At 34.2% G+C, this 21,734-nt stretch overlaps 1 protein-coding gene across 2 annotated transcripts in view; it reads left to right on the top strand.

Annotated features, from left to right (window-relative positions):
• The window catches only part of EAF2 (ELL associated factor 2), a 63,255-nt gene that overhangs the window by 38,030 nt on the left and 3,491 nt on the right, over nucleotides 1-21,734 (top strand). Inside the window, exons 5-6 of one of the 2 annotated variants that reach the window (XM_036850839.1) lie at nucleotides 3,693-3,953; nucleotides 19,517-19,957. In XM_036850839.1, coding sequence (XP_036706734.1) covers nucleotides 3,693-3,953; nucleotides 19,517-19,563 — 308 coding nt within the window. In that variant the 3' untranslated portion in view covers nucleotides 19,564-19,957. Of the gene's footprint in view, nucleotides 1-3,692; nucleotides 3,954-19,516; nucleotides 19,958-21,734 lie in introns of those variants that run through there. The other variant, XM_036850838.1, reaches the window with a different exon arrangement.

The raw sequence follows: 21,734 nt of genomic DNA, 5'->3' as shown, positions 1-21,734 counted from the left end.
GGACTCTTCACTTTTTTCACGGATTTTCACGTGAATTTTAGAATTAGCTTCTCAATTTCTTAAAGAGCCTGTTGAAATTTTTATTGGGATTGCATTGAATCCATAGATCAATTTGGGTAAAATTGGCATCTTAACAATATTGAGTCTTCTGACCCATGAACACAGTATCTCTCTCCATTTATTTAGATCTTTAATTTCTCTCAGAAATGCTTTATGGTTTTCAACATACAGGTCCTTCAAATATTTTGTCAGAATTATCTATAATTATTTAATTTTTTAATAATTATTTAATTTTCCGAAGCTATTATAAATGCTCTTGTTTATATGATTTTAATGTCTAATTGCTCATTGCTAGTACATAGAAATAAAACCGATTTTTGTATATTGTCCCTGTATATTTAACCTTGCTAACCTCACTATTCTAGAGCTTTTTTGTAGATACCATCAGCTTTTCTACATAGACAATCACATTATCTGTAAATAATGACAATTTCACCTCTTCCTTTCCAATCTGGATGGCTTTTATTTCTTTTTCATGACTTACGGCACCAATTAGAACCTTCAATACAACGTTGACTAGAGGTGGTCAAAGTGGAAAACCTCTTGTTTCTGATGCTGGAGGGAAAATATTCAGTCCCTTACAATTATGTATGATTTCAACTGTAAGCTTTTCCTAGATGTCCTTCATAAGGTTAACTTCTATTTCTATTTTGCTGAGTTTTTATCAAGAATCACTGTTGAAATTTCTGCTGTTTTGAGATGGCTTTTATTTTTCAGTTTTTAATATAGTGAATTATATGGATTGATTTTTGGAAGTTTGTATTCCTTGGAAAACCCCACTTAATCATGATGTATTGTCCTTTTAATATAGGACATTTCTTAACCTCAGCAATAGTGGCATTTGGAGTTGGATGGTTCTTTGTCAGGGGCTGTTTTATGCATTGTAGGATGTTTAGCAGCGTCTCTAGCTTCTACCCACTAGATGCTAGTATCACCACTTGCCCCCAGTTGTGACAACCAAAAATGTCTCCAGATTGCTGGATGTCTCCCTGGGTGACAAAATCATAGCTGGTTGAAAACCACTGTTATATATTATTAAATGTGATTTGGTAAAATTTTCTTTAAAAATTTTGTGTTTGTTCATAAGGGATATTTTTTTTTCTGGTAATGTCTTTGTTGGATTTTGTATAAGTAATTCTGGCCCTAAGGAATGAATTGGAAAGTATTTCTTCCTTTTTAATTATACAGAAGCATTTGTATCAAACTGATATTATTTCTTCCTTAAATAACTGGTAGAATTCACTAGTGAAGTCATCTGTCACTGGTGATCTGTATGTAGGGTGTGGGGAGGGTTTTAACTACAACTTAGTTTTTTTTGGAAGATTTGTGGATATTCCGGTTATCTGTTTCTTCTTGAGTGAACTTTAGTAGTTTGTGCCTTTCAAGGAATTGATCCATTTCATCTAATTTATTGAGTTTGTGGACATAAAGTAGTTCACAGTGTTCCTTTCTATTCATTTAATGCTGTAAGATCTGTAGTGCTATCACCTCTTTCACTCCGGATATTAGTAATTTATATCTACTATCTTTTTTTTCTTGATAAACCTGGTTGAGTTTGATCAACATTATTTATCTCAAGCAGTCAATTTATGTTTCATTTATTTTCACTTTTTTTCTGTTGTCTTTCTTGTTTTGTGCTTTTGCTATTTTTTTTCCTTCTGCTTACTTTAGTTTTAATTTGCTCTTCTTTCTCTAACTTCTTAAGGTACAGCTTAATTCATTTAATTGAGACTTCCTTTTCCCCCCCAGTATAATCATTTAATGTTTCAAATTTCTCTCCAAGCTGTGCTTTAGTTGTATTCCACAGATTTTGATAAGTTGTGTTTTTATTTTCATTCAATTAGAAGTATTTTCTGAAATCTTTTTGATTTCGTATTTGACCCATGGGTATCTTAGAAGTGTGTTTAGTTCTCAACTACTTGAATATTATCTAGGTTCCATTTATAAATTTTAAATTATTTTGTTTTGATAGAGAACATACTCTGTGTAAGTTCAGTCTCTTAAAATGTATTGTGGAACAAGATGACATAGACTTATCTATTTCTGCTTCTCCCCACTAAGTAAAACTATAAACCCTGGAAATAATGCAAAAGAGAATCAAAGGAGAACTCTGAAAGATGGAAAGAGGAAGGTAATCTGGTTAGGGACCCAAGGAAGCACTAGAAGAACAGCTTATTCAGGGCATCTTATAACCTCCCCCTTCAGAAGATGACAATTCAGGCCCAGCATGTCCTGACTCCAGCTTAGTTACAGAAGGCGTCTCAGATAGGCTTATTCTTCCCCCAGATTGAAAGAGGTATCCAACAACAGCAGGCTAGTCAAGACAAGCGTTTCTAACACAATACACAAACACACACACAAAATGGCAACTATGTGAGATTATGTGTTAATTAACTTGATTATGGTAATCATTTCACAATGTATATGTATATCAAAGCATCATGTTGTACACTTTTGATATGTGCAAGTTTTTTGCCAATTATACCTCAGTAAAACTGAAAAAATTCATCTCTATGTATTGTGTTGCATTACATATATTGGGGGAATAAGAAAAGAATTGGAGGACGGTTTCTAACAAAACAGATTTCAATTTTTACAATTTAAAACGTTCACATTCTTTTTTGTATTTTATTTGAGTTACATGGGTAATTAAGTATAATGGCATAAGTAAATATAGTATTTAAGTTTAGATATTGCCTATGTCTTTTACTTTTCATAATCCCAACATTGAATATAGCTCAGCTTGATAGCAGAGGAGCTTTTTATTTTATTTTTTGGGGCGTCCGTGAACTATGTGTATATGTTGTCCAGACATAGGACAGGGAGAAAGAAGGACTGCCAGAGAAGAGCTGGGAAAGAAAGGTTTGGGTTCAGGGATGCAATTTTTGCCAGAAAAGTTGACTTTAAAAAAATAAATTTATTTATTTATTTATTTTGGCTGCATTGGGTCTTTGCTGCTCCGCGCAGGCTTTCTCTAGTTGGGGCGGTCGGGGGCTACTCTTCGTTGCAGTGCACAGGCTTCTCATTGCGGTGGCTTCTCTTGTTGCGGTGCGCAGACTTCAGTAGTTGTGGTACGCGGGCTCAGTAGTTGTGACTTGCAGGATCTAGAGAGCAGGCTTAGTAGTTGTGGCACACGGGCTTAGTTGCTCCACGGCATGTGGGATCTTCCCGGACCAGGGCTTGAACCCGTGTCCCCTGCATTGGCAGGCGGATTCTTAACCACTGCACCACCAGGGAAGTCCTGACATTTTTTTTTTTAACTCTTGGTTGGTTAGTAACAAAGACCACACTCAGGCTCTAACAGTAGGTGAGTTGGTGTCAAAATCTAAAATGCCAGTTTCTAAGCAGAATTTTAAAACATATATGGTCACAAGAAAGTGTTAGGAGTGATTATTCCTGGAGAGTAGGATTAAAGGGACTTGAGGAGGGGGTAAGAGGGATTTTACTTTTCATTTTGTACTAGTAGAGGAGCTTTTTAAATAAAATGCTTTAAATCTGTAAATGTATGTTTAGTCTTACTTATTACCCTTCAAGTTTGTTAGAAACTGATACATTCAAATTTTATTATATTTATTTAATATTTATAGTTAATATTTATTTAAGCTAACTATTAACTTCTGTTTTATTTTCAGAACTGAAGGCAGAAGCTAGTCTAATGGACCAGATGAGTAGTTGTGATAGTTCATCAGATTCCAAAAGTTCATCATCTTCAAGCAGTGAGGATAGTTCTAGTGATTCAGAAGATGAAGAGTGCAGATCCTCTCCTTCTGATCCAGGGAATTATGTCTCAAAACATCCTACCGTGTCTACCATGCCACAGTGCAGGATTCCTGAGATAGTGGCCGGTCATAATAAACATCATGACAGCAATGGCCTTCTGATGAATACTTTAAGTAAGTATACATAAGCATGAGTAATTGGAAAAGTAAGAATTCACAGTGGAGCCATACTGATTATGGTCTAAAACTTGCATACAGAGAAAGACTTCTTTTTTATTCATTTGACAGTATTAACCATTACCTTCTTTTTTTTAAATTTATTTTTTTCTTGTTAGTTACCTATTTTTTACATATCAGTGTATATATGTCAATCCCAATCTCCCAATTCATCCCACCAGCACCCCCCCCAGCACTTCCTCCCCTTGGTGTCCATATGTTTGTTCTCTAAATCTGTGTCTATTTCTGCCTTGCAAACTGGTTCATCTGTACCATTTTTCTAGATTCCACATATATGCGTTAATATATGATATTTGTTTTTCTCTTTCTGACTTACTACACTCTGTATGACAATCTCTAGTTCCATCCACGTCTCTACAAATGACCCAATTTCGTTCCTTTTTATGGCTGAGTAATATTCTATTGTATATATGTGCCACATCTTCTTTATCCATTCGTCTGTCAGTGGGCATTTAGGTTGCTTCCATGACCTGGCTATTGTAAATAGTGCTGCAATGAACATTGGGGTGCATATGTCATTTTGAATTATGGTTTTCTCTGGGAATATGCCCAGTAGTGGGATTGCTGGGTCATATGGTAATTCTATTTTTAGTTTTTTAAGGAACCTCCATACTGTTCTCCCTAGTGGCTGTATCAATTTACATTCCCACCAACAGTGCAAGAGGGTTCCCTTTTCTCCGCACCCTCTCCAGCATTTGCTGTTTGTAGATTTTCTGATGATGCCCATTCTAACCAGTGTCAGGTGATATCTCATTGTAGTTTTGATTTGCATTTATCTGATAGTTAGTGATGTTGAGCAGCTTTTCATGTGCCTCTTGGCCATCTATATGTCTTCTTTGGAGAAATGTCTATTTAGGTCTTCTGCACATTTTTGGATTGGGTTGTTTGTTATTCTAATATTGAGCTGCATGAACTGTTTATATATTTTGGAGATTAATCCTTTGTCCGTTGATTCGTTTGCAAATATTTTCTCCCATTCTGAGGGTTGTCTTTGCGTTTTCTTTATAGTTTCCTTTGCTGTGCAAAAGCTTTTAAGTTTCATTAGGTCCCATGTGTTTATTTTTGTTTTTCTTTCCATTACTCTAGGAGGTGGGTCAAAAAAGGTCTTGCTGTGATTTATATCAAAGAGTGTTCTGCCTATGTTTTCCTCTAAGAGTTTTATAGTGTCTGGTCTTACATTTAGGTCTTTAATCCATTTTGAGTTTATTTTTGTGTATGGTGTTAGGGAGTGTTCTAATTTCATTCTTTTACATGCAGCTGCCCAGTTTTCCCAGCACCACTTATTGAAGAGGCTGTCTTTTCTCTATTGTATATCCTTGCCTCCTTTGTCATAGATTAGTTGACCATAGGTGCATGGGTTTATCTCCGGGCTTTCTATCCTGTTCCATTGATCTATCTTCCTGTTTTTGTGCCAGTACCATATTGTATTGATTACTGTAGCTTTGTAGTATAGTCTGAAGTCAGGGAGTCTGATTCCTCCAGCTCCGTTTTTTTCCCTCAAGACTGCTTTGGCTATTCGGGGTCTTTTGTGTCTCCATACAAATTTTAAGATTTTTTGTTCTAGTTCTGTAAAGAATGCCACTGGTAATTTGATAGGGATTGCACTGAATCTGTAGATTGCTTTGGGTAGTATAGTCATTTTCATAATACTGATTCTTCCAATCCAAGAACATGGTATATCTCTCCATCTGTTTGTGTCATCTTTGATTGCTTTCATCAGTGTCTTATAGTTTTCTGAGTACAGGTCTTTTACTTCCCTAGGTAGGTTTATTCCTAGGTATTTTATTCTTTTTGTTGCAGTGGTAAATGGGAGTGTTTCCTTAATTTCTCTTTCACATTTTTCATCATTAGTGTATAGGAATGCAAGAGATTTCTGTACATTAATTTTGTATCCTGCAACTTTACCAAATTCATTGATTAGTTCTAGTAGTTTTCTGGTGGCATCTTTAGGATTCTCTGTGTATAGTATCATGTCATCTGCAAACAGTGACAGCTTTACTTCTTCTTTTCCAATTTGTGTTCCTTTTGTGTTCAAACTTTCAGTTTTGTGTTCAAAAGTTTCAGTTTTTCACCATTGAGGACAATGTTGGCTGTGGGTTTGTCATATATGGCCTTTATTACATTGAGGAAAGTTCCCTCTATGCCTACTTTCTGCAGGGCTTTTATCATAAGTGGGTGTTGAATTTTGTCGAAAGCTTTCTCTGCATCTATTGAGATGATCATATGGTTTTTCTCCTTCAATTTGTTAATATGATGTATCACGTTGATTGATTTGCATATATTGAAGAATCCTTGCATTCCTGGAATAAACCCCACTTGATCATGGTGTATAATCCTTTTAATGTGCTGTTGGATTCTGTTTGCGAGTATTTTGTTGAGGATTTTTGCATCTGTGTTCATCAGTGATATTGGCCTGTAGTTTTCTTTCTTTGTGACATCTTTGTCTGGTTTTGGTATCAGGGTGATGGTGGCCTCGTAGAATGAGTTTGGGAGTGTTCCTCCCTCTGCAATATTTTGGAAGAGTTTGAGAAGGATAGGTGTTAGCTCTTCTCTAAATGTTGATAGAATTCGCCTGTGAAGCCATCTGGTCCTGGGCTTTTGTTTGTTGGAAGATTTTTAATCACAGTTTCAATTTCAGTGCTTGTGATTGGTCTGTTCATATTTTCTATTTCTTCCTGGTTCAGTCTCGGCAGTTTGTGCATTTCTAAGAATCTGTCCATTTCTTCCAGATTGTCCATTTTATTGGCAAAGAGTTGCTTGTAGTAATCTCTCATGATCTTTTGTATTTCTGCAGTGTCAGTGGTTACTTCTCCTTTTTCATTTCTAATTCTATTGACTTGAGTCTTCTCCCTTTTTCTCTTGATGAGTCTGGCTAATGGTTTATCAATTTTGTTTATCTTCTCGAAGAACCAGCTTTTAGTTTCATTGATTTTTGCTATTGTTTCCTTCATTTCTTTTTCATTTATTTCTGATCTGATCTTTATGATTTCTTTCCTTCTGCTAGCTTTGGGGTTTTTTTGCTCTTCTTTCTCTAATTGCTTTAGGTGCAAGGTTAGGTTGTTTATTCGAGATGTTTCTTGTTTCTTGAGGTAGGATTGTATTGCTATAAGCTTCCCTCTTAGAACTGCTTCTGCTGCATCCCATAGGTTTTGGGTCATCGTGTCTCCATTGTCATTTGTTTCTAGGTATTTTTTGATTTCCCCATTGATTTCTTCAGTGATCACTTCGTTATTAAGTAGTGTATTGTGTAGCCTCCATGTGTTTGTATTTTTTACAGATCTTTTCCTGTAATTGATATCTAGTCTTATAGCGTTGTGGTCGGAAAAGATACTTGATACGATTTCAATTTTCTTAAATTTACCAAGGCTTGATTTGTGACCCAAGATATAATCTATCCTGGAGAATGTTCCATGAGCACTTGAGAAAAATGTGTATTCTGTTGTTTTGGGGTGGAATGTCCTATAAATATCAATTAAGTCCATCTTGTTTAATGTATCATTTAAAGCTTGTGTTTCCTTATTTATTTTCATTTTGGATGATCTGTCTGGACAGTTTTTATCATAAATGGGTGTTGAATTTTGTCAAAAGCTTTTTCTGCATCTATTGTGATGATCATATGGTTTTTATTCTTCAATTTGTTAATGTGGTGTATCACATTGGTTGATTTGCATATACTGAAGAATCCTTGCATCCCTGGGATAAACCACACTTGATCATGGTGTATGATGCTTTTAATGTGTTGTTGGGTTCTGTTTGCTAGTATTTTGTTGAGGATTTTTGCGTCTATATTCACCAGTGATATTGGTCTGTAATTTTCTTTTTTTGTAATATCTTTGTCTGTTTTTGGTATCAGGGTGATGGTGGCCTTGTAGAATGAATTTGGGAGTGTTCCTTCCTCTGCAATTTTTTTGGAAGAGTTTGAGAAGGATGGGTGTTAGCTCTTCTCTAAATGTTTGCTAGAATTCACCTGTGAAGCCATCTGGTCCTGGACTTTTGTTTGTTGGAAGACTTTTTTTTTTTTTTTTTAATTAATTAATTAATTAATTTATGGCTGTGTTGGGTCTTCGTTTCTGTGCGAGGGCTTTCTCCAGTTGCAGCGAGCGGGGGCCACTCTTCATCGCGGTGTGCAGGCCTCTCACTATCGCAGCCTCTCTTGTTGCGAAGCACAGGCTCCAGACGCGCAGGCTCAGCAGTTGTGGCTCACGGGCCCAGTTGCTCTGCGGCATGTGGGATCCTCCCAGACCAGGGCTCGAACCCGTGTCCCCTGCATTGGCAGGCGGATTCTCAACCACTGCACCACCAGGGAAGCCCCTGTTGGAAGACTTTTAATCACAGTTTCAATTTCATTACTTGTGATTGGTCTGTTCATAGTTTCTATTTCTTCCTAGTTCAGTCTAGGAAGGTTATACCTTTCTAAGAATTTGTCCATTTCTTCCAGGTTGTCCATTTTATTCGCATAGAGTTGCTTGTAGTAGTCTCTTATGATGCTTTGTATTTCTGCGGTGTCCATTGTAACTTCTTCTTTTTCATTTCTAATTGTATTGATTTGAGTCCTCTCCCTCTTTTTCTTGATGAGTCTGGCTAAAAGTTTATCAGTTTTGTTTATCTTTTCAAAGAACCAGCTTTTAGTTTTATTGATCTTTGCTATTGTTTTCTTTGTTTCTATTTCATTTATTTCCGCTCTGATCTTTATGATTTCTTTCCTTGTACTAACTTTGGGTTTTATTTGTTCTTCTTTCTCTAGTTCCTTTAGGTGTAAGGTTAGATTGTTTATTTGAGATTTTTCTTGTTTCTTGAGGTAGGATTGTATTGCTGTAAACTTCCCTCTTAGAACTGCTTTTGCTGCATCCCATAAGTTTTGGATCATCGTGTTTTCATTGTTATTTGTCTCTAGATATTTCTTGATTTCCTCTTTGATTTCTTCAGTGATCTCTTGGTTATTTAGTAACGTATTGTTTAGCCTCCATGAGTTTGTGTTTTTTACATTTTTTTCCCTGTGATTGATTTCTAATCTCATAGTGTTGTGGTCAGAAAAGACGCTTTGTTATGATTTCAATTTTCTTAAATTTACCGAGGCTTGTCTTTTGACCCAAGATGTCATCTATCCTGGAGAATGTTCCATGTGCACTTGAGAAGAAAGTGTAATCTGCTGTTTTGGATGGAATGTCCTATAAATATCAATTAAATCTATCTGGTCTATTGTGTCATTTAAAGCTTGTGTTTCCTTATTAATTTTCTGTCTGGAGGATCTGTCCATTGGTGTAAGTGAGGTGTTAAAGTCCCCCACTATTATTGTGTTACTGTCGATTTTCTCTTTTATAGCTGTTAGCAGTTGCCATATGTATTGAGGTGCTCCTATGTTGGGTGTATATATATTTATAATTGTTATATCTTCTTCTTGGATTGATCCCTTGATCATCATGTAGTGTCCTTCCTTGTCTCTTGTAACATTCTTTGTTTGAAAGTCCATTTTATCTGATATGAGTATTGCTACTACACCTTTCTCTTGATTTCCATTTGCATGGAATATCTTTTTCCATCCCCTCACTTTCAGTCTGTATGTGTCCCTAGGTCTGAAGTGGGTCTCTTGCAGACAGCATATATACAGGTCTTGTTTTCGTATCCATTCAGTGAGCCTGTGTCTTTTGGTTGGAGCATTTAATCCATTCACGTTTAAGGTAATTATCGATATGTATGTTCCTATTACCAGTTTCTTCATGGTTATGGGTTTGTTTTTGTGCATCCTTTTCTTCTCTTGTGTTTCCCACTTAGAAAAGTTCCTTTAGCATTTGTTGTAGACCTGGTTTGGTGGTGCTGAATTCTGTTAGTGTTTGCTTGTCTATAAACCTTTTGATTTCTGTGTCAAATCTGAATGAGATCCTTGCCTGGTAAAGTAATCTTGGTTGTAGTTTCTTTCCTTTCATCACTTTAAATATATCATGCTACTCCCTTCTAGCTAGTAGAGTTTCTGCTGAGAAATCAGCTGTTAACCTTATGGGAGTTCCCTTGTATGTTATTGTAGTTTTTCCCTTGTTGCTTTCAGTAATTTTTCTTTGTCTTTAATTTTTGTCATTTTGATTACTCTGTGTCTCGGTGTATTTCTCCTTGGGTTTATCCTGCCTGGGACTCTCTGCACTTCCTGGACTTCGGTGGCTATTTCCTTTCCCATGTTAGGGAAGTTTTCAACTATAATCTCTTCAGATATTCTCTCGAGTCCTTTCTCTCTCTTGTCTCCTTCTGGGACCCCTATAATGTGAATGTTGTTGCATTTAATGTTGTCCCAGAAGTTTCTTAGGCTGTGTTCATTTCTTTTCATTCTTTTCTCTTTATTTTGTTCCGCAGCTGTGAATTCCACCATTTTGTCCTCCAGGTCACTTATCCATTCTTCTGCCTCAGTTATTCTGCTATTGATTCCTTCTAGTGGATTTTTCATTTCAGTTATAGTATTGTTCATCTCTGTTTATTTGTTCTTTAATTTTTCTAGGTGCTTGTTCTTTAATTCTTCTAGGTCTTTGTCAAACATTTCTTGCATCTTCTTGATCTTTGCCTCCATTCTTTTTCCAGGGTCCTGGATCATCTTCACTATCATTATTCTGAATTCTTTTTCTGGAAGGTTGCCTATCTCCACTTCATTTTGTTGTTTTTCTGGGGTTTTATCTTGTTCCTTTATCTGGTACATAGTCCTCTTCCTTTTCATTTTGTCTATCTTTCTGTGAATGTGGTTTTCGTTCTACAGGCTGCAGAATTGTCATTCTTCTTGCTTCTGCTGTCTGCCATCTCAACCATTACCTTCTTATTGAATTATTCATTTCCTTTTGACTCTGTAACATAATGTCCTATTGGCTTTTCTCCTACCTTTCTAGGTACTTTTCTGTCTCTTCTTTGCTAGTTTATAAGCTTTTACTCAGTCATTAGAGCTGGGGTTCTGCAAGGCTTAATTCTAGGTCCTTTTTTTGTTTTATTCTATATTCTTTCCGCAGATAATCTCCATATTTCTGTTGCAGTCAATACTTATATATAGATAACTTGTAAATTTGCATCTCTGACCCATACCTCTGAGCTCTAGACACATAAGTCCAACACATCTCCTATTAAAAGGCATTTCAAATTCACCCTGTCCAAAACCAATTTATAATCTTTCACTATGTTTCTTCCTAGTGAAAGGCACGAATCATCTAATTATGCGAACCAGAAGTGATTGTATTCTAGGGTTGAGTTTCTCTCCCTCTTTACAGTATAGTCAATCCTTCACCTTCACCAAGTCCTGTTTATATTACCTTCTTAATCTCAAAGTCATCTACTTTTCTGCATCTCCACCACTATCACTCTAGTTAAACTTACCATTATTTCTTGCTTTAACAATGCAATGACTTTCTAACTGGTTCACCACTTATCTACTCAAACCCACTTTTGATCTACTAAGTACATTGCGGCCATATTGATCTTTTCATAATTCAAGTATTATTTGTCTCTCCTACTTTAAACTTTACAATAGCTTATAATTTCTTTTAGGATAGAGACAAAACATTTTAACGTAAGAGTCTTGCCCTTTCTGTTCTAGCAACATTTTCCTTCTTTTTGTCACCATACTCAAATACTTTTGCCTACCTCAGGGACTATACCCGTACTGTCCATTCAGCTAGAAATAGTTCTTTCTTTTCATGTAGTTAACTTTTTCTCCTTTAGATTGTAGTTTTATATATACTTTATCAAGAAAGCCTTTCTTGACCTTTATGAAAAGATGAAATCCCCCTTGTTATAGACCTTCAGAGCAATATCTTCTTTATATCAATTATCATTTATAAATTTATATTTATTTGATTTGTTCTCTTCTAAAGTATAAGCTCCAGGAGGGCAGTGATCTTGCTTATTTTGCTTATCACTGAATACTAGCACCTGGCACAGTACCTGATACGTAGTAGATGCTCAGTAAATTCTTTTTGATAAAGGCATGCAGGTTGATACTCTCTGGGGGAGAATGGGACTTTCTGTATATTTAAAACTAATCTCACTGTGTTAATTTTAACGGTAAAGTAAATATCTAGGAAAGACCGACTTGCTCTAACTTAATAACAGAAGTAAATAAGGGAGGAGCCAAGCATGGGTGGTAGAGTAAAACTGTGGTTGTCGTTATGGTAGTGTAAAACTATGTGTTAATTAGGGACTAGGAAAGGTCTTTTGAACGTCCAGTTATTTATGTATTTAGTGCTATTATTTATAACTTGAGAAGTGAAATTATAGCATCTGATTTCTTGAATGGCCAAATAATGACAAATACTAGGAGGATAAACAGTAATGAATTTGTATGCCCATAATAATATACCTTCACAATGTATGTAACTACATATTTAAAAATGTAGTTACATATGTGTATTTGTATATATAAAACAAAAATTGACAGAAGTAGGGGAAATTGACAAGTCTATTGTAATGGTAGCTTTAATGTATCTGTAATCAAGGATACAGAATTTAGTAAGGGTATAAAATCTTTGAACAACACAATTAACATGCCCTTTTTTTTAATATAATAAATTCTATCTTTTTTCTTTTTTTTTGGTCCACAGCACAGTGTCATTTATGTAAATTAAAATTGGTCATAGGAAGCAATTTATTTTTTGCAAGAGCACAAACAAATGGAAGGAACTACACTGTGATACTTTTCTAGGGATGCTAGGAAATATCACGAACTAGGTGATTTAAAACAACAGAAATGTATTCTCTCACAGTTCTGGAGTCCAGGAGTTAAAATGAAAGTGTCAGAAGGGTTGATTTCTTCTGGAGGATCTGAAAAAGAATCTGTTTTGTGACTCTCCTAGCTTCTGGTGGTTGCTGGCAATCCTTGGCGTTCCTTGGCTTGTAGACACAGTGCTCCAAACTTGATCTCTGTCTTCCTTCTCTGTGTGTCTGTGTTCACATTTATTTTTTCTTTTTTATACCTTTTTTAAAATTTATTTTTATTGTAGTATAGTTGAATTACAATGTTGTGTTAATTACTGCTATACAGCAAAGTGACTCAGTTATATATATATATTTATTTATATACATTCTTTTTCATATTCTTTTCCATTATCACAGGATATTGAATATAGTTCCCTGTGCTATACAGTAGGACCTTGTTGTTTACCCATTCTATATATACCAGTTTCCATCTGCTAATCCCAAACTCCCAATCCAACCCTCTTCTACCACCCTCCCCCTTGGCAGCCACCAGTCTATTCTCTGTACCTGACTCTGTTTCTGTTTCATAGATAGGTTCATTTGTGTCATCTTTTAGATTCCACATATAAGTGATATCATATGGTATTTGTCTTTCTCTTTCTGACTTACTTCACTTAGGATGATAATCTCTAGTTGCTTCCATGTTGCTGCAAATGGCATTATTTCGTTCTTTTCTATGGCTGAGTAGTATTCCATTGTATATATGTATATATGTACCACATCTTCTTTATCCATTCATCTGTAGATGGGCATTTAGGTTGTTTCCATATCTTGGCTATTGTGACTAGTGCTGCTATGAACACAGGGGTGCATGCATCTTTTTGAATTATAGTTTTGTCTGGATATATGCCCAGGAGTGGGATTGCTGGATCATATGGTAATTATATTTTTAGTTTTCTGATGAACCTCCATACTGTTTTCCACAGTAGCTATACCAACTTACATTCCCACCAACAGTGTAGAAGGGTTCCCTTTTCTCCACACCTTCTCCAGCATTTTTTATTTGTAGATTTTTAGTGATGGCCATTCTGACCAGTGAGAAGTGGTACCTCATTGTAGTTTTGATTTGCATTTCTCTAATAATTAGTGGTGTTGAGCATCTTTTCATGTGCCTATTAGCCATTTGTATTTCTTCTTTGGAGAAATGTCTCTTTAGGTCTTCTGCCCATTTGTCTTTTTGTTGTCAAGTTGTATGAGCTGTTTGTATGTTTTAGAGATTAAGCCCTTGCCAGTCGTATGAGCTGTTTGTATATTTTGGAAATTAAGCCCTTGTCAGTTGCATCATTTGCAAATATTTTCTCCCATTCTGTAGGTTGTCTTTTTGTTTTGTTTATGGTTTCTTTTGCTGTGCAAAAGCTTGTAAGTTTGATTAGCTCCCATTTGTTTTTGTTTTTATTTCTATTGCTTGGGAGGCTGAACATGCCCGTTCTAACAGTAAATACGTAGAATCTTACAATCTAAAAATGAGAAGCAGGCATTCTTTTAAGAATATAAATAAAAACCATTTATGGAAATTACTTTCTACTAGGACAAATGAAATAACACATTTAAAAGAATTCATATTTTATTGATCATATCACATGACTATAAAACAATGAGAATATAAATAAATAACAAAAAATAGTTTAAAACACATGCTTAGAAACTTTGGAGCACATACCTAGTGATTTACACGTTAAAAGGAAATTACAATGAAATTATAAAATATTTATAATTAAGCAATGTCAGAAATATCTCAACAATTTTGGGGTGCAACCAAAATGATAGAGGTAAATTTGTAGCCTCAAAATGTTCTTTTTTAAAAAAAATTGAAAATAAATGCGTGAAAGTTTCACCTTCAGGAACTAGAAGAACAATAAGATCTTAAAGCAGGAAAGAAAAGTATTATAGATTAGAATTGAAATTAGTATAATAGATAGCAAAGAAACATTAGAGAATCAACAAGACTATAAGTTATTTCTTTGAAAACTTATAAGAAGACCAACCTGTAACTAGGGCTGATGAAGAAGAAAAGAGTAAAACACAGTATTAGGAATGAAAAAGTGGTTAAAATTATGGTATGTTTTTATTTTTTTAATTATGGAAACTTTACAAAAATTTTATCCCAGTAAATTTGGCATAAAAATGGATGATTTTCTAGGAAAAAAGTATAATTTACCAAATCTGACTCAAAAAGAAGTGGAAAGTCTGAAGAAACCATTAACAATTAACATCTCTTCCTCCTTCATCCTATCTCCATATCCCCAAGATGCTAGAAAATCGAAGATAATTTTACAGATGAATTTTAGCAGATCTTCAAGGAACAAACAATTCTTATCTTCTACAAACTGTTTCAGAGAATAGAAGAGTAGGGTAAGCAACCCAGTTCATTTATAATTCTAGAGTAATCTCAATATCAAAACTGAACAGGAACAAGACAAAAAGCATTATAGACCAATTTCACTTAAGAACATGGATATAAAATTACTAAATAAGATATTAGCAAATTGAATAACCACTGTACTTAAAACAAGCAAGCTAAATCATGACCAAGTAAAGCTCATCACAGAAATGTAGGAAATGTTCAATATCTGGAATGATATCAATATAATTTACCACATTAACAGATTACAGGAATAAAGCCGTATGATCATTTCAACAAATTTGAATTTGACAACAGTCAGTATTTATTAATTTTAAAACTTTTACTGAAGATTGAATATAAGGGAATTTCCTTAACGTTATAAAAGTTAATCACAAAGAACAAAACTACTGCCAACATTATACTAGTAGAGACTCCAGAAGCATTTCCATTAAAGTCAGGAAGAAGACAAGGAGGACTAATATTATGATTTCTATTCAACGTTGTACTGAAGGTTCTAGAAAATGTGGTAAAACAAGTAAAAGAAATGAAAATAAGAATCGGAAACAGGAAATAAAATGATCCTTATTTGTAGACAATGTAATTGTCTACATAGAAAATCCAAAGGAATCCACAAATATAGAAATAGTAAAAGAATTTAGAAATATTTTGGATGCAAAAATGATATGGAAAAATCAGCAGCAATCTTGTTATACAAGTAGTAACCACTTGGAATTTCTTTTAAAAAAATAGTGAATTTCTTTGCTTGATATATTTTATCCAAACTTTAAGTTTCCTAAGAGGAAATAAACCCTTTTTTATTGTTACTGCAGTCATCCCATTTTCAACCTTAGCAGACTCAACACCCTCTTTTATAACATATATTTAAGTCCCCTTTACTATTCTGAAATGAATTTTATAGCTTAAAATCATCTAGGTACATACATCTTTGAAAATAATTAATGTACTATTAAGACAAAATGAAAATAGTTTATAATAAAGTAATATATATTCTACTTTGTAAATGTTCAGGCCTGGTGAGACAACATAACAAAGTGCCATATGTTTGCACTTACTTTTAATGAATATATTTGGAATTAAGGGAAGCAAGGCAATATTCAACTCATATGTCAATAATTTTTCTTTTTATTTATCTTGTTAAAATAAGGACTGGAAAGGTATATACATACATATTCATAGAACTGCGTACACAGATAAGTTTTGAGGTGCTGTATTGCTGACCCAAAGCCAATGAGCAACATAGATATCACTGTGTTTTCAGAAACAATTGAAAAAAATCTTTGTAAAGGTCTCAAAATAAAAGTAAAGTCTTCTTTCAGTTTACATGATAGTTGCATCCTTGTAAATTTCAGAGAATTTTATATCTGTGCAAAAGGATACTTTTAGTTTATAAAAATGCAATTAGTTCTGACCTTAAAATTATAAACAGATCTCTCAAGTACATGAGTATCCCACTGGACTTTCAAAAGTTGTACAGAATGTAGAAGAGTTCTTTATTGTTTACGACTGGTCCTTGCATTACAAGACATTTAAGATTCCTAAGTTCCCTGTTCACTAAATGCCACTAGCAATCTGCAAATCCCTGGGACAAGCAACCCCTCACGTACATTTCTATAACATCTCCTAGGGGGCAGTATTGCTCTCATTGAGAAACATTGGTTTAGGTATCTGAATGCATTTGCTATGGGTATACTCTTTTTTCCAAGTCATAATTACCATTTTGATTGAAAACATATTTCCTTTACTAAGCATCTCATATTCAAAGGCTAATCTCATATCTTCAAAACTGAACATTTCAACCAACAGCATGGTAATGCTGTGCTTATAACCTCCGTAGTATGAAGTCTATTAAGAAAAACGGAACTCAGGACATTTGGGTTTGTATCACTTGAGAAACTCATTTTACAGGCATCACATCAAGATAAACATTCTTATGCCATACAATAGTTGTATAATAAGTAGAAACTTAAGCCTTGAACATAAGAAAATGGTCATGTGAACCAGATGCACAAATGAAGCTTTAGCAGGTTTCTTTATCAAGTGACGTAATTAGTTCTGGAGTTCATGCAGTGGACTGAGTTATCTTACAGCAGCTTATATATGGCCTAAAAAGTACTCATCTTAAATTGGATATTAACTTCAAAATATGCCAGCTTTTGTTGATTGTGGAGTAGTTTAAAAATACAAGAGTTTGTTAACCATTGTAATTTACCACCCAAAAGATTTATCCAATCCTATAGCTTCAAATAAACCCCCTGTAATCAATGCCTCCCAAATCTTTTGCGGCTGTAGCCTCTACCCTGAGCTTCAGACTTGTATATCCAATTGCCTATACCATATATACTTGAATATTTACTAGGTATTTCAAATGTACCTTGTTAAAAATTGAACTTGTGATTTTTTTTTACACAGTCTTGTTCCTCTGGCTTTTCTCATCTCAGTAAATGATACCACCATTTACCCAGTTGTTTAGACCAGAAATCTTGGGGGTCATCCTTCACTTTTCTCTTTCTCTCATGCACTAAGTCCAGTACTGTTGATAGTCCTGTAAGCTCTATCTTCAAAGCAAATTATAAATCTGACCACTTAGCACCACCTTCACCTGAACCACCTGAGTCTAAGCCAATATTACTTCTTTTTTCCCCAGTTTTATTGAGATATAATTAACATACAGCACTGTATAATTTTAAAGTGTACAACTGTTTAACTACATACATCCTGAAATGATTACCACTATAGGTTTAGTGACTATCCATCATCTCATATACATAAAACATTAAAGAAATAGGAAAAAATTTTTTTCCTTGCAACAAGAACTCTTAGGATTTACTCTCTTAACAACTTTCATATATAACATACAACAGTGTTAACTATTTTTATCATGTTATATATTACATCCCTAGTATTTATCTTATAGCTGGAAGTTTGTACCTTTTGACTGCCTTTTATCTAATTTCCCCTCCCCCCAACCCCCCACTCATGGTAGCCACAGATCTGATCTTTTTCTCTGAGTTTGTTTTTGAAGTATAATTGACCTACAACACTATGTTAGTTCTTGGTACACAGCATAGTGATTTGATATTTCTGTACATTTCAAAGCAATTACCATAAGTCTAGTTGCCATCTGTCACCATACAAAGATACTACATAGTTACTGACTATACTCCCCACAATGTACATTTCGTACTTGTCACTATTTTATAACTGAAAGTTTGTACCTCATCTATTTCTCTCCTCACCCTATCCACCTCCCCTCTGGCACCTGTTTGTTCCCTGTATTTGTCACTCTGTTCCTTTTTATATGTTCATTTGTTTTGTTTTTTAGATTCCACATATAAGTGAAGTCATACAGTATTTGTCTTTCTCAAAGCTGATATATCTGACATGAGAAACTGCATAGACTTCATAACTGTTCTCCCTGATTCCATGTTTCCTCCACACCATTATAGTCTATTCACTGATATACAATAGTGTTCAAGTCAGTTGCCTGTTTAAAATTTTCCAGTGAATTGAATTCCCATTACATTTCAAACAAAATCTAAAGTTTTTTCCATGATCTACACACCATGGCCTTCTGGATATCTTTCTGACCTATTTCCCTACATTCTCTTCCTCATTCATTCCACTCCAGCCACAGGGGTGTTTTTGCTGTCAGAGAACACAAGAAGCATGCTTCTGCCTTGGGGCATTTGTATTTGCTTTTTCCTGAGCCTGGACATTTTCCCCCACCTCTGTATTTTCATTACTCTCTCTCTACATTTGGATCTCTGTTCTAATGTCCCACCTTGAGGAGGCATTCCTAACTACCCTATTTAAAATAGCATCTCTCACCAATCTCCCCAGACCTATCTAAATAATGTAATATTTATCCCTACTTAGGATAAATATTACATTATATATTTGTTTATTGTCTGTCTCCCCCACTGGAATGTAAGTTCCATGACTGTAAGAACATGGATGAATTACAAAAGAATCAATGATGAGGTACTCTTTAACATATACTACTTAATGACTTTGACTGAATTTGAAGTAAAAAATTATACGTTTTTTCACTCTTCAAAATAGTCTGATCTTCTGAACCACATTTTCTCCTCATTTCCTGATGTAATTAAATCAGTGGTATAAAAGAAGGGTGATGTTGATATGTGAAAGAAGACTAAAATATCAATAGATGCCAAGTGACACTAAAACTGTGCTGAAGATTGGTGGTTTATTTTTTCTTTACAGGTAATAGTAATTCTTTGAGTTGCTACTGATGTGACTAATAATCAGATTGCTTATCCTATAATTTAAAGACATAATGATGGCTAAACAGGATCACCTTGGGGTTATATTTTGTAAAACATCTATGTTATCCAAAAATATTAAATATTAAATTATTAAATATTCAATTACTACAGTTTTCCTTCTTTTATTTTAGGAAATGATTTGCAGCTGAGTGAATCAGGAAGTGACAGTGATGACTGAAGAAATATTCAGCTATAAGTATAAAGTTTATAAGACATGTGACAATTTATTTTATATTAGGAATAAAAATTCCCAAGACTGAGGAAAATGTATCTTAACTTTGATGATAAGAGAAATTTAATCTGATTCAGAATTTTCAGTTGATGTTACATTTTTTACCTTTTATGGGTACCAGCATTTTCATGTGTTTTCATTTAATCTTAACAAAACTCCTAGGAAGTTTTACGGATGCGAAAACAAACTTCAGAGGTTAGGTTACTTGCCCACATATTGTTAACAAGTGGCAGATCAGGTGTTCTGAAGTTCAGGTTCAGTGGTCTGTTTTACCACACTGCTGTTTTCAATTGTGAATGGCAAAACTGTTGATTTATAATAAATGTCCTGGTTTTAATTACATCTCTGAGCCTTTCTATCTGATATTCCTTAAATTTTGGTTGAAAATTAAGCTAAAATTTAGGGTAAAGGTGAAGCTAAGTAATTGTTTTAATGAAACAATTGTTCTCTTATCTCTCACACATTTTATCATGTTCTCTTATCTCTTTGATACTTTTTAATCATTCTTATTTTGCTTTTGAGAGTAAAAATAAGCATTTATGTTAATGAGATAAATAATTAATATTTATACCTATAACATTTTTGAATTTGGGGGAAATGATAAATATTATAGTTGAGAGTCACTAACCAGCAGCAAGTTTTTTTTTTTTAATTAATAAACTTTATTTTTAAGAGCAGTTTTAGTTTCACAGCAAAGTTGAGCAGAAAGTACAGAGAATTCTCATATACTCCCTGTTCCCACACATGCACAACTTCCCCAACTATGAACATCCTGCCCAGAGTGGTACCTTTTTTTTTTTGTATAATTGATGAACCTACATTCACACACCATCACCCAAAGTCCATAGTTCACATTAGAGTTCACTCTTTGTGTTGTATGTTCTATGGGTGTTAACAAATGTACAATGACATTTATCTACCACTGTAGTATCATATAGGATAGTTTCACTGCCTTAAAAATCCTGTGCTCTGCCAATTCATTCCTCCACACCCCAACCCCTGGTAATCAGTGATCTTTTTACTGTCTCCTTAGTTTTGCCTTTTCCAGAATATCTTATAATTGAAATCATACATTACGCATCCTTTTCAGATTGGCTTCTTTCACCTAGTAATATGCACTTAAGTTTCCTCCATGTCTTTTGCATGTCTTGATAGTTCATTTCTTTTTAGCACTGAATAATATTATTACATTGTTTGGATGTACCATAGTTTATTTATCCACTAACTGATGATAATATAAGCGCGAAAGTAAGTTGGCTACAAAGGAACAAAAATCAGTGGGCTTTGAACTATTCCATAACACTACACTAAAACTCTATAGTTAGTAAAGCTGCGTCAGCACAAGGTATGAGTGTGACCTATGAATTATGTATTCATCAAATATCATCTACAGTTCGGCAAGAAGGCATTCTTAGACATGTCAGAATTCAGGAATTATATCATTCACATATCATTAATGTAATAATTACTTTAGTAATTTCCAGTTTATTAAGAGATGAATCAAAATTACCAACTCAAGAATGGGAAAAATATTATAAAAATATATTCTAAAAAGGTTGAAACCTTCTTCAAAGGGACTGACTCAATTCGTAGGAGTAGTATAATATATAATATATATTATTATATTGGGTTGGCTAAAAAATTCATTTGGGTTTTTCCGTAAGATGGTATGGAAAAACCTTAAAGAACTTTTTGGCCAACCCAATATTTATTATAAGTAAATATTTATTACAAATATATATAATCTTACCTGGGTGGTGGTTGTGTGAGTTACACATATGTAAAAAATAGTGGAGTTTTACACTTAAGATTTGTGCCTTTTAAGTTACGTTTAATTTTTAAAGTCCATAAACAAAATCAGTAGAAAAAATATTTGCAACATAGAGGGTAGCAGAGCTTTAATATAAATGATATAAAGGTAGATCTTACAAACTTACAAGAAGGGGACAAACAACTCAATAGAAAAAAGGGAATGAATCTGCAGTTCTGAAAATTATAAAAACATTTTTGTCACAGCTATCTCACTTCTAGAAATTCATTCTACAGATACATTTGACTTATTTGCAAGGTTATTATTACAGTATTATTTATAATTGCAAAAGACTTAAAAAATCTGA

The sequence above is a fragment of the Balaenoptera musculus genome, chromosome 4, assembly GCF_009873245.2.
Source record: "Balaenoptera musculus isolate JJ_BM4_2016_0621 chromosome 4, mBalMus1.pri.v3, whole genome shotgun sequence".
Lineage (NCBI taxonomy): Eukaryota > Metazoa > Chordata > Mammalia > Artiodactyla > Balaenopteridae > Balaenoptera > Balaenoptera musculus.
Note: the sequence above shows the minus strand (reverse complement) of the source record. Positions and strands in the feature narration are given on the sequence as shown.